We start from the raw sequence: 13528 nt of genomic DNA, 5'->3' as shown, positions 1-13528 counted from the left end.
CACCATTCAGTTCTGGCTTATAGTGGTGCGGGGGATTGAACCTGGGATGTTGAAGTCTCAGGCATGAGAGTCTGTTTACATAACCATTATGCGATCTACCCTCTACCGTCCCCAGGTCACTCTCTTCTAGTTGCCTTGGACTCAGTACTTGCTGTTCTTCCCACTTAGACTGCGTACCCATCAGAATTGACATGGCTCACTCCCCAATTCCTGGAAACCAGGAATTTATTCAGATGCCATTTCCCTTTGGTACCCTATCTAAAGTTACACAACCCAAGCCTTCACCGTCCCAACTTTAGTTTTCTTTTCTCTTTTTTTTCTACTTTTCTTTATTTTGTTATTATCTTTATTGGATAGAGACAGCCAGAAATCAAGAGGGAAGGGGGAGATGAAGAGGAAGAGAGACAGAGATACACCTGCAGCACTGCTTTACCACTTGTGAGGCCACCCCCCTGCAGGTGGGGAGCCAGGGGTTCAAACCGGGATCCTTGCACTTCATACTATGTGTACTTAACCTGGTACACGGTAGACCACTGCCTACCCCCCCCCCCCCCGCTTTTTTTTTTAACCAGAGTACTGCTCAGTTCTGGCTTACGGAGGTGTGGGGGATTGAACCTGGGACTTGAGAGCCTCAAGCATGAAAGTCTCTTTGCATAACCATTATGCAATACCCCTGCCCCTCTTTTTTTTTTTTTTAAATCACCTACAGCCTATACTATATATTTATCTTGTTCATTGTCTCTCTCCCTACTATACCCTGTTTTATGAGAAATGATATTTTTTCCCAACTATTATAGCCCTAGTGCCCAGGATGGTCCTTGACATTTCTTAGATGGATGAATAAGTGATAAAAACTATGGACATGTGGTCTGGGAGGTGGTGCAATAGATAAAGAGTTGGACCCTCAAGCACGAGGTCCTGAGTTCAATCCCGGGCAGTACAAGTACTACAATGATGTTCTGGTTATCTCTCCTATTTTTCCCATTAATAAAATCTTTAAAAATTATGGACAACTGAGGAAAGTGCACACACAGATTAATTCCCTTATTTTTGAAGCAGATCTGTAGTTCAGAGAACATGTGTCATAAATACCATTTCTACCATCAGAGAAAAGAAAATTCTCTAGATGGGAGTTGGGTGGTAGCGTAGCGAGTTAAGCGCAGGTGGTGCAAAGTGCAAGGCGTAAGGATCCCAGTTCGAGCCCCCGACTCCTCATCTGCAGGGGAGTTGCTTCACAGGTGGTAAAACAGGTCTGCAGGTGTCTATCTTTCTCTTCTCCTCTCTGTCTTCCCCTCCTTTCTCCATTTCTCTCTGTCCTACCCAACAACAACATAAATAATAACTACAACAATAAAACAACAAAGGCAACAAAAGGGAATAAATAAATAAATATAAAAAAATTTTTAAAAATTCTCTAGATGCAATCAATAACAGTAGCTTCTTTAGAACAAAGACCGGCTATGAACTCATGGTGGTGTATAACCAAGCTGCTAGCAGCATTGGGTATGAGCTGTCTACAAGTGGAGAAGAGCTGAGTTTTGAGAATATCTCTATAAAGGGTGAGGGCTCCTTTCCTGAGCCCAGCTGCTTCTCACTGACCAAAGCTCAAAGTTGTAATACAGAGTTTAAGAACTTCTGTTTCACTTATTCATCTAGTTTGTTAGTTTGTTGTGTTTTTTCTTTTAAAATATAGACAGAGAGGCAGAGGCAGAAAGAAAGAAAGAGTGAGAGAGTGAGAGAGAGAGAGAGTGAGAGAGAGAGAGAGGCGCACTATAGCACTGAAGCTTCTCAATGCAGTGAGAATTGGGCTTGAACTGAGCTCATGTGCATGACAAGGCAAGGGCACTATCCATGTGAACTATTTCCTGGCCGTTATCCATTACTCTAGCCACTCATTCATGAATACCCAGTACCAGGTGAGAGGCCTGAATACACAGAGCCTATTAGTCTGGATAGGAAGACACAATTATAAAAATTAGTGGCAATACCAATGAAGACTATGGACTCTGATTATAAACTGAGGTCAGCAAAGCTCTTTGGTGAGTGGGGTGACAGATGGGAGGGGGTCCAGTGGACTCTGGCGGAAGTAGAAGTAGGGTGAAGAAATTTATGAGGTAAGGAATTATACTCCTAATACATTGATAGGCTTGTAAACCAAAGTTACCTCAAAGACAAATAATAAGCAGTATTAAAAACATTTAAAAATGGGGGGGAAATAGTAGGATAAAGAATATTCTAGGGTGGTCCAGGAGTTGGCGCAATGGATAAAACGTTGGATGTTCAAGCATGAGGTCCCAAGTTCAGTCCCTGGCAGCACATGTACCAGAGTGACATCTGGTTCTTTCTCTTTCTCTCCTTCTTTCTCATAAATAAATGGATTTGTAGTGCTGGCACCAAGCCCCACCAATAAACCTGGAGGGAAAAAAAAAGTTCCAAGGATAGGGTGTGAAAGAATAAACAGGAAATTAAAAAAAAAATAAGGAGAGGTAGGGTATTGTAGGTGGGGGAACAGCATATGTAGCTCATGGAGGTAAGAAAGTGCATGGCATAGTCAAGAAAATATAAGTCATTTGGTGAATCTGGAACATAGGGCATAGGCAAGATTTGTGGTGAAAATAAACTAGAGAACAAAGGGGATAGGATCCTGGTGGGTCCTGAAATCAGTAAGTAATTTGGATTTCAGCCTGTGGTCATGGGCATCTAATGAGGCCTCCTGGAGAGAGGTTTAACAGGTATCCTGAGTAACACACATGACATGCATTTCTGATTTTGAAAGTTCATTTTGGGACAAGGTGGCTGGTGAAAGGGACAAGAATAAAGCTTGAAGTAGGACACCTCTTACTTTTCACACTATCCTTTTCTATTGTTTCCTACCTGCTTGAAAATAAAGGTAAGATACTTCATTTCAAGGTAACAGTGATTACAAGGGCTGAAAAGCAGCCTTGGCTCTGATACATGTGAGCAGGGCAATGCTGCCGTCAGCTTCTGCCAACATAAGCCAGTAAGCAGCTTAACTCTGTGGGCTGGATATGGGTCAGAGAGAAGAGAACTCGGTCATTCCCATTCTCAAGTCATGATTTGGAGAATCAGCTTTATCTCATGACTCATTTAGGTACTGATGACAAGAACCAGCAATTAAACTCCAGATAACATAGCTCCCACATTATTCTTGAGACTCAGCAGACAGCTTGACACAGTCTGTAGTTAATCTAATTGCACCAAGACTCGGTATGCAAACAAACAAACAAAAAACACTCTCCTTTCTCTCTGTGGTAAGGGGATGGTTACCATGATTCTGTCAACTGCTGACATGACTTGGAGCAATCCCAGAAGAGAAACTGACTTGTAAACTTTCACTGGCTGCCACTTTAATTAGGGCAGCAGACTGAAATCAAAGTCCAGCATAAGCTTCTTGAATTTTGTAAAATATGATACAAATCAATCGGTTCATCAGGAAGTTTTTGTGAAATGTCCAGATAAGAAAGAAAATGCTGGCTTACCTGATAGAGGTAGAGAATACGTGTCACTGAATTTAAGCCCCTGGCCCTCACCTGCAGGGGAAGTAGGGCTGTACGTGTGTCATCTCTTTCTCTCTCCCTCTCTATCTCCCCCACCCCTCTCAATTTCTCTCTGTCCTATCAAATGAGACAGAGAGAGAGAGAGAAAGAGAGAGGGAGAGAGATAAAAAATGGCTGCTAGAAGCAGTGAATTTGTTGTATAGGTGCCAAGCCCTAGACATACCCTGGTATCAATAAAAATGATTAAATAAGGGAGCTAGGCAGTAGGGCAGTGGGTTAGGCGCATGTGCGCAAAGCACAAGGGCTAGCGTAAGGATCCTGGTTCAAGCCCCCAGCTCCCCACCTGCAGAGGGGTCGCTTCACAAGTGGTGAAGCAGGTCTGTAGGTGTCTATCTTTCTCTTCTCCTCTTCCCTTCTCTCTCAATTTCTCTCTGTCTTATGCAACAGCAACAACAGCTATGACAACAGTAACAACTACAAGTGCAACAAGGGCAACAAAAAAATGGGGAAAATGGCCTCTAGGAGCAGTGGATTTATAGTGTAGGCACCAAGCCCAGTGATAACCCTGGAGGCAAAAAAAACCAAAACTAATTAATTAAAAAATAATTCTGGATTGGCAAATTAGCTCACTTGAATAGTGTACTTGCCCTGCCATGTTCATGACCCAGGTTTGAACCTGGCCCCCACCTGACTGGATAAAGCTTTCGTTGTTGATCTATCTATCTATCTGGGGGAAAAAAATTAGCCTGGAACACTGAAGCCCCAGTGATAAAACAAAAAACAAAAAAGAAAAAGACTTCTAGGGACCAGGAATAGTTCACCCATTACATTTCTCTTTCTTTCTCCTCTGTCTCTGACCCTCTAATCTGCTGGGTGTAGAATTGTGCAGACATAAGGCCCCAGGAAAAAAAAATGGTGGTAAAACAAAAACAAAACAAAAAAGCAGGGACTGCTTAAGGATCATGGCAAAGCAGTCTTCACTGTGCTTAACAATGGCTCCAAGGAATCAACATCTTCAGTGTTGCCTGTGCCTCCTGCAGGAGGAAGACAAGGAATCTGAGAAGGAAAAGGGAAAAGCACATTCTTTTTACTAGTTATTTGGGTCTGAAGATCAAGCCCGTGCTATGATCTTCCCTAGAGTCTAGAGTAGCAATTCTGACCTGGAAGCTGGGGCAGCAGCAAGACCGAGGCCCCATGTAGGAAGGCAGTGTGTGGCAAGAAAGAGGTGAAGCAATTTGCCTAAGTGCACATAGGCCTCAGGCCAAGCATATCATTCTGAGATTGTGCTCTCAACTACTATCTGGTTCTACTGTTTATTTTGGGAGAAGGGACAGAATCTGTCATGGCTAATCAGAAGAGGAGTGTGGGGCTGAGGGTAAGACTTACTGCTTACTTGCCAAAAAGTGGTTTAAGCAGAAAGAATCTTCTCACTTTTGACCTGAATCTGCCAGAGATGATCTCATTTTTCACTACCAGGACCCCTTTAAGGAGGTGAGAGTTCCTGCTTCAAGCTGGACAAGACCAGCCAGATAGACCACGCAGGCCCTGCCCTGTGGCGGCTGTCCGTGTGCCCCACCTTGTTGAGGAGATGCAGCAGGGCTTCCCGCAGGCAGCTGTGCCGCACATAGAAGCTGATGATGGCCAGGTTGGTGCTGTAGTTATGCAGATAGAAGAGGCATTCCTGGTAGTAGGTGTTGCTCATGATCTTCCCTTCAGGTACCACTTCCAGAAAGAGACTCTGGGTCCGAAGGGTCGCTTCCAGTTCCTTCAACGTGGCCAGGTAGTCATCATCTTGCTGCCAGGGAAGCAGAAAGTGTGGAACTAAATAAGTTCTGAGTAGCTTCTGAAAATATTGCTTTTGAAAAATGTTTGATGGGGGGCCAGGTGGTGGTGTACTTGGTTAAGAGCACACATTACAGAGTGCAAGGACCTGGGTTCAAGCCCCTGGTCCCCCCCTGCAGGGGGAAGGCTTTGCAAGTGGTAAAGTAGTGCTACAGGTGTTTCTCTCCCTCTCTATCACCCCCTTCCCTCTTGATTTCTGGCTGTCTCTATCTAATAAGTAAATAAAGACAAAATTTAAAAAAAAAGAAAAACATTTAACAGTGTGGACTATAGCTGATGGTACAGTTTTAAGGGTGGAAAGGCCAGATACAAAAATACCATATAGCTGAATAATGTACAACACTAATTCCATTCAAAAACTCAACAGAAAGAAAACTGAAATCTGAATACCACTTAAGTCTGGGTTTGGGGTTATATATGCTTTTTTTTTCCCCTTTTGCCAGACTAAGTCTATGCTCTGGTTTATGGTGGTGCTGGGGGTTAAACCTGGGACCTTCAGTGCTTCACACATGAAAGTCATTTTACATAATCATCACACTATCTCTTCCCAACCATATGTGATTTTTTTTTCATTGCCTTAAAAATAGTTTTCTGGAGCTGGGGAGATAACATTATGATTATTCAAACAACTTTTGTGGATGAGGCTCTGAGGTTGCAGCTTCGATCCTCAACAATACTATAAGTCAGAGCTGAGCGGTGCTCTGATTTAAAAAAAGAAAGAAAAAAGATGGTGAGATAGCTCATTCAGACAATAACTGTTTTGTTATGTGTGAGTTCCAGGTTTTAACCCCTGGTCTATCACATGATGATCCTACAGCACTGGGGGAAGCTTTGGTGCTGTGGTATCTTCCCCACCATCTTTTTCTTACTGAAAACAGTCTGCCTGGAGCAATGAAGCTCTGGTGATGGGGGGAAAAGAATCTTTCTATAATTTTCTACTCTTAAAAAACTGACCCTGGGGGGGTCGGGAGGTAGCACAGGGGCTTAAGTGCATGTGGCATGAAGTGCAAGGACCGGCGTAAGGATCCCGGTTCGAGCCCCCAGCTCCCCACCTGCAAGGGAGTCACTTCACAGGTGGTGAAGCAGGTCTGCAGGTGTCTGTCTTTCTCTCCCCTCTGTCTTCCCCTCCTCTCTCCATTTCTCTCTGTCTTATCCAACAATGACATCAATAACAACAATAACGACTACAACAGCAATAAAAAAAAAATTGACCTTGTATTACTTACCTAGCTGTACAGAGTCATTTATCTAATTATGTAAAAGAAAAACCAAAGCTCAAACCCAACAGCTCTGGGCCAGGACTGCCAATGTCAGTGGAAGGGAGTCTGACTCCTTCTCCCAGCCATCACTGCTCCTGGGCCTGCCTCCCTGAGTCACCTCCTGTGTTCTTACCACCGACAGGAGCGGCCGCACGATGGACTCCAGGTAGTCCACCACATCCTGTACCAATCTGGAGCCATGGCTCAGCTGATTGAGGTCAAAGGGGGGCTTCAGACAACGGCTGAACTTCTCCCGTGCAGCAGTGAGGTTCCCAGCTTTAAGGCAGGCCATGCCCCAAGCATGCCAGGCACCGGTGGTGTCAAGTCCAGTTTTTGTGGAGACCTGGAGGAAAAATTATTTGTTTTATTGAGAGATTCCCTACATTGAGTCCCCAAGATGCAGACTACCCCTTTGCTTGCCCCACTAGGCTACCTGCTAGTCTACATGGACATAATGATTATGCCTGAGATATTTGCCCATAGCAGAGGGAAACAGAGATGGCAATATCTGTTAGCATGATTAGGCAAGGCAACTCATTACAGTAGAGGGGTGAAGTTAGGCTTTTTTTTTTTTTTTTGTCTGTCTTTTTCTTTGCCAGGGATTAAACCTAGAACCTCCAAGCCTCACTTTTGTCTCTGCCTCACCTCGATGCCTAGTTGGTAGTATTCAGCTTCCAAAAGCTGATTCCTGAGCCTGGTTACTGCAGCCGGCTGGAGGATCTGATCCAGAGATGGCACATGGCGATACGAGGCGACAACTAAAATATTCAGTACGTCGACCTTGCTGATGTAGCTAGAAGGAGGGAAAGGGCAAGGCAATGAGGATCTACAGAGTCTTTCCAAGAACAGTGGCTTACTGGCTATTTCATCTCCATTGTAACCATGGTAACGGGAGCTGAGAGGTACACAGATACTATAAGAGAGGAAAGAAACATTTTGGAGGCAAATTCCCAACCCCAACTCCATCACTTTGCAGCTCTATGCTGTAGGGCAAGTCACTGAACCCTTCTCTGCCTACACTTACTTATCTGCAATGGATGTAAGAGTAGGTTGTTTTCATAATAGAAACACGATACACAAAAACCCAAGCAAAAGGGCTTAGTTTAGTGTCTGAAACTTTTTTTTCTCTTTATTATTATTATTATTTTTCCTCCAGGGTTATTGCTGGGGTTCAGTGCCTGCACTACTAATCCACTGTTCCAGAGGCCATTTTCCCCATTTTGTTGCCCTTGTTGTTGTCATTATTGTTGTTGTTGTCATTACTGTTGTTGTTGCTGGATAGAACAGAGAGAAATGGAGAGAGGAGGGAAAGACAGAGAGGGGGAGAAAAAGATAGACACCTGCAGACCTGCTTCACCACCTGTGAAGGGACCCCCCTGCAGGTGGGGAGCCAGGGGCTCGATCAGGATCCTTACGCTGGTCCTTGCGCTTTTTGCCACCTGTGCTTAACCCACTGCGCTACCGCCTGACCCCCTAATGTCTGAAACTTTACAGCGACTCATTCAATATTAGATACCACAACATGGTGTGGAGACACTCAGATTTTCTACTTGAAGCAAGGCCTTTAATGTAGGATGCTCACAAGTTACACATGTGCTTTTCTGGTTCCTTGTACCCTACTTGCTTGGGAGAGAGCACAGTGGAGATGACCTGTATTTGTAGTCATTCTAGAGGTCACAGGTTCCCTGGCTACACTGCTGGAAAGGAGCATCCTGACTCTTCACTTGGATTCTATCCTCTCTGTACTCGATCCTCTCCTCTTGAGCTAAGAATGGGCTTGTGAGACTAGCCTGCCAGGACTGCCACTTCTGCTTATAATCCTGACACATAACAGAGAGCTCAAGAGAGTTGGACTGTTAATGTCCAGGTCTATAACCAAAGCTCTGAAGGCTGGTATTAAAATTTCAGGTAAAAACAAAAAACAAACAAACAAACAAAACGATAGAACTTGAGCTGTCCACTGATTTCTCTGGAAAAGGATCTGAGATATCAGTGTTTTCCCAAACTAGTGGGGATGGGGTAGAGTGACAGTACAGTGCTTTCTCTGTAAAAGGGAATATGGCATATTAATGTATTTGTACATTTGGAAAATGAACACATTTATAAGTGGTTTAAGTTTTGTTTTCTTTCATTTATTTAAATGACTCTCAGAAGGGGGTACGAGTTTTTTAAAAAAAATGTAGAAAATGGAGGGGGTAGATAACATAATGGTTATGCTAAGAGACTCTCATGCCTGAGGCTCTAACATCCCAGGTTCAATCCCCTGCACCACTATAAGAGCTGAGCAGTGCTCTGGTGAAAGAAAGAAAGGAAGAAAGAAAGAAAGAAAGAAAGAAAGAAAGAAAGAAAGAAAGAAAGAAAGAAATGAAGGAAGGAAGAAAGGCTCTGCATACCAGAAGCCTAAATGCACAGGGGAGAGGAATCCATTGCTATCAGCAAAAGGGGCAAAAGTGTCTATTTTCCTAGACTAGGCACACATGAATCCAGGGTGGGGGGAGAAAGAATGTATGATTTGAAACCACTGCTATAAAAGATCAGGGAGAAAGTGGCACGTTGGGGGTGTGTGAGAAAGCTACTCAGTTTCTGCTACTCTGAGTCTGAAGTGGCATGTCCTCATCTACACTGCTATGAAGGAAGAACAGCACTTGAAGTCCAATTTATCTCCTCCTCACTACCTGAGTTTTTTTTTTCTTTTAACCTTATTTACACACAGATATTTGAGATAGACTTAAGTACAGTTTCTCCCTTTAATTTTACACATTTCCTTTTTTCCCTAACTTTTGCTATATGGAGTATTTATTGTTGCTATTTATTTTTCTTTTCTTTCTCTTATCCATTTCTATTTTATAAGCCTTGGAATTTATTTTTGTTGTTGTTATTTTTCTTTAAAAAGTTATACTTGACATATTGTGCTACTATTTCTTTATCAATTTGAAAAATGATGTATTGCCTTGATAATAAAGAAAAATTAACTCTTATTATTTCCTTCCTACCCCTTCTGCCTTTCACAACTTTCTAGTTTTGTTAATAAAACTATCATTTTTGGACTACACAGTATGTAACCAAGCTAAGTTCTTTTTTTTTCCCCTCCCATTTTGTTGTCTTTGTTGTTATTACTGTTGTTGCTGGATAGGACAGAGAAATCGAGAGAGGAGGGGAAGACAGAGAGGGGGAGAGAAAGATAGACACCTATAGGCCAGTTTCACTGCTTGTGAAGCCAAGCGCTCAAACCAGGACCCTTACGCCAGTCCTTGCACTTGGCGCCATGTGTGCTTACCCGCTGCGCTACTGCCCATCTCCGACCAAGCTCAGTTCTTACCTTTTGCATGGATACTCTTACTTTATCCCCATAATAGCCCTGTTGGATATGTTATCGTTCTCCCCATTTTATAGAAGGGGAGACTGAGGCTTGAGTGGTAGCAGACTTGTCCCAGGTCTTAGAGTTAGGGATTGGTGGGTGCTGACCTTCAGTACACTGTGGTGTTTACAGTTATTTGAAGATGAATACTCTCAGCAAGTCTCAGGCATTTACGCTTCAAAGAAAATTATCTCTCCTGCTAACCAGATGAGTTGGAGGTGAGTACTGGGAACATACTATGTGAGTCATGTACTTGGGTGGATAAGCTGGGAACTGGAAGGTTTCACTGCCAAGTTAATGGAGGCAGAGCAGGTTGTGCAGGCACCCGGGGCCTAGTCACACCTTTCCCAGGGATTCTTCTCCTGCATGACTCAAATTTCTGCTTGTGACACAGGGATGGCCAAGGCCCCAGTGTGCTTTTACAGTTCTTTACTAAGAACTCCCTGTGGCCATACTCTGTATTTGGTTAAGGATAGGGTGGAGCTTTGGTTGAAACTAATCACTGGATATTCAGAGAGAACACATTTCTTTAAAAGGCTAGAAAGTTCTGGAGACTAAAGGTGTTCCCTAAACTGGTTCTACTTAGAAACTATTGAGAGTTTTTTTTTTTTTTTTGCCTCCAAGATTATCACTGGTACTCAGTGCCTGCACTATGAATCCATTGCCCCTGGAGGCCATTTTTTCTCTTTTGTTGGCCTTGTTATTATTGTTGTTATTGCTATTGCTGCTGGAGAGGACAGAGAGAAACTGAGAGAGGAGGGAAAAAAGAGAGGGGGAGAGAAAGAGAGACACCCGCAGACCTGCTCCACTGCTTGCAAACTGACCCTCCTGCAGGGTGGAGCCAGGGGCTCGAACTGGGATCCTTAAAACGGTCTTTGCACTTTGCTGCCACCCGCCCCGAGAGTTTTTACTTTCTTTCTGGTCAGGTAGAGTTAGAGAACAGTCTGTCTTGAGGATCCAGTCTTGAAAAGAGAAGAACACAGACTATCAGGGTAAGATGAGGAAGACCACCTAGGACATGGTAACAACATTTCAATTTATTTTCCTGGTGGAGCCAGGTCCTCATGCATGGGTGATTTTTCTGTCAAGGACAGAGCAGCAAGAGATGAAGAGACACCACAGTGTCTGCCACCCCCACTCCCCCCCTGCAGCTTCTCTACTGCTAGGGTTCAAACCTGAGACACAGCAGGGCAAGGCAGTTGCCCTACATGGTAAACTATCACTCTGGTTCCAAAACACTTCATCAGGTTTTCTCAGAGAGTTTGGTGAGGTCAAAACCAAGGGGTGGAGGTGCAGAGAAAGAAGTTGTATATTGGGGGCTGGGCAGTAGCGCAGAGGGTTAAGCGCACATGGTGCGAAATGCAAGGACCGATGGAAGGATCCTGGTTCGAGCCCCTGTTCCCCACCTGCAGAGGGGTCCCTTCACAGGCGGTGAAGCAGGTCTGCAGGTGTCTATCTTTCTCTCCACCTGTCTTCCCCCCTCTCTCGATTTCTCTCTGTCCTATCCAACAATAACAGCAGCAATAACAACAACAATAACAATGATAAAAAAGGGCAATAAAAGGGGAAAAAAAAGCCTCCAGGAGCAGTAGATTCATAGTGCAGGCACCAAGTCCCAGCAATAACCCCGGAGGAGGAAAAAAAAAAAAAAAGCTGGATATTATATTAAAGAACAGAGACTCATTTCCACTCACCTGTCACAAAGAGCCAGGTCCTGGCTCTGGCCAGTCTTGACGAACATCATCTTGGCGCTGAAGAGCAGCTGCTTCATGATGTCTATGAGCAGCCCTGCGTCTACCTCTGGATTTGTGAGGCCCTGGGACATCCTGCAGCAGTGCTCGATCAGCTGGTGGCCACAGGCAATGCTGTCTTGGTGCAAATTCAAGATGGCGATGCACAAGGAAGCACTGGGGGCCTAGAAGAGGGGGGAAACAAAAGGGAAACAGAGTCCAGGCACAAGGCATTTGCTCATGTAGATGCGTGGTGGGTACCATTCTTCCCATTTTACAGAGCATGAAATCCACTAGAGGAAGGTGCCAAAAGTAATGCAGAAGGGGACCTGAACACATTTTTAGTGTTCCGTGTAGCAGTGCCAAAGCTCTGGCGGCTAAATTGTGTCACCTCACTAGGAAGAAACCTTTAATGAGAAAAAGGCTTTTACACCACTGAACTCCAACTCAGGGATTGAAAAAACTGTTAACTTATATAAAATGGTTAAAACAACAAGAAAAAATAATGGAGACTCGAACCAGGACAAGAGTCCAGCTAAAAGTCCTCCAGAGGGTGAAGCACAAAACAACGAGTTCAACACCCAAACATTAGCTAAGGAAATAATAACAGGAGTGAGTAAAGAATTTGAAAAAATTGTAATCAGAAATGCAGGAACAACAAATGAGAATATGGAAGAAAATTCTAATTATCTCATGGTTATTAGAGAGCTGAAAGCTGAAATTGCTGAGCTAAGAAGGCAACTAGCTGAACAAGCTAAAACAGTATCAGAGCAGGGCAACAAAATAGATGAACTCCAGAAAGCAGTAGAGGGCAGAGAGAATAGAATCAATGAGGCTGAAGACAGAATTAGCAAGATTGAGGATGAATTAGAGACAACTAAAGAAGAAGTAAGAGATCTCAAAAAGAGATTAAGAGATGCTGAAAACAACAACAGAGTCCTATGGGATGACTTCAAAAGAAACAATATACGCATTATTGGCTTACCAGAGGAAGAAAGACAAGGGGAGGAAGAAAGCGTTCTCCAGGCCATAATAGCTGAAAATTTCTCTAGTCTAGACAACACCAAAGACATAAAGATTCTAGAAGCCCAGAGGGTCCCAAACAGAATTAACCCAGACCTAAAGACACCAAGACATGTCATACTTAGATTGGAAAGGAATAAGGATAAAGAAAGGATCCTCAAGGCTGCAAGAGAAAAACAAAGAGTCACCTACAAAGGAAAACCCATAAGATTAGCAGCAGACTTCTCCATACAAACACTACAGGCCAGAAGAGAATGGCAAGATATCTATCGAGTGCTCAATGAGAAAGGCTTTCAGCCAAGAATACTATATCCTGCTAGATTGTCATTCAGACTAGATGGAAGCATCAAAACCTTCTCAGACAAGCAACAGTTGAAGGAATCAACTATCACCAAGCCTGCCTTGAAAGAAGTTCTGAAAGGTTTCCTATAAACAACCAGACCACCACAAATAGGACATATATCAAAACACTAAAACTCTACAAGAATGGTGTTAAAATATCTTCAATCTTTGATATCAATAAATGTGAATGGCCTGAATTCACCTATTAAAAGACACAGAGTAGGAAGATGGATCAGAAAACACAACCCAACAATATGTTGTCTACAGGAAACTCACCTAACACAACAAGACAAACACAGACTTAAAGTGAAAGGATGGAAAACTATCATTCAAGCCAATGGCCCACAAAAAAGGGCAGGAACAGCTATTCTCATATCTGACATGATAGACTTTAAAATAGATAAGATTAAAAAAGATAGGAATGGACACTACTTAATGCTCAGAGGATCAGTCAAT

At 43.4% G+C, this 13528-nt stretch overlaps 1 protein-coding gene across 2 annotated transcripts in view; it reads right to left on the bottom strand.

The window, feature by feature from the left end:
* ZFYVE26 (zinc finger FYVE-type containing 26) overlaps positions 1–13528 on the bottom strand; it is a 106709-nt gene that overhangs the window by 14447 nt on the left and 78734 nt on the right. For both annotated transcript variants that reach the window (XM_007525810.3, XM_016189448.2), the window contains exons 32-35: positions 11672–11892; positions 7265–7412; positions 6753–6962; positions 5095–5313 (exon numbers count right to left, since the gene is read on the bottom strand). In XM_007525810.3, the coding sequence (XP_007525872.1) occupies positions 5095–5313; positions 6753–6962; positions 7265–7412; positions 11672–11892 (798 nt within the window). The remainder of the gene's footprint in view (positions 1–5094; positions 5314–6752; positions 6963–7264; positions 7413–11671; positions 11893–13528) is intronic.

Source organism: Erinaceus europaeus, chromosome 16, assembly GCF_950295315.1.
Source record: "Erinaceus europaeus chromosome 16, mEriEur2.1, whole genome shotgun sequence".
Classification (NCBI taxonomy): Eukaryota; Metazoa; Chordata; class Mammalia; order Eulipotyphla; family Erinaceidae; genus Erinaceus; species Erinaceus europaeus.
Note: the sequence above shows the minus strand (reverse complement) of the source record. Positions and strands in the feature narration are given on the sequence as shown.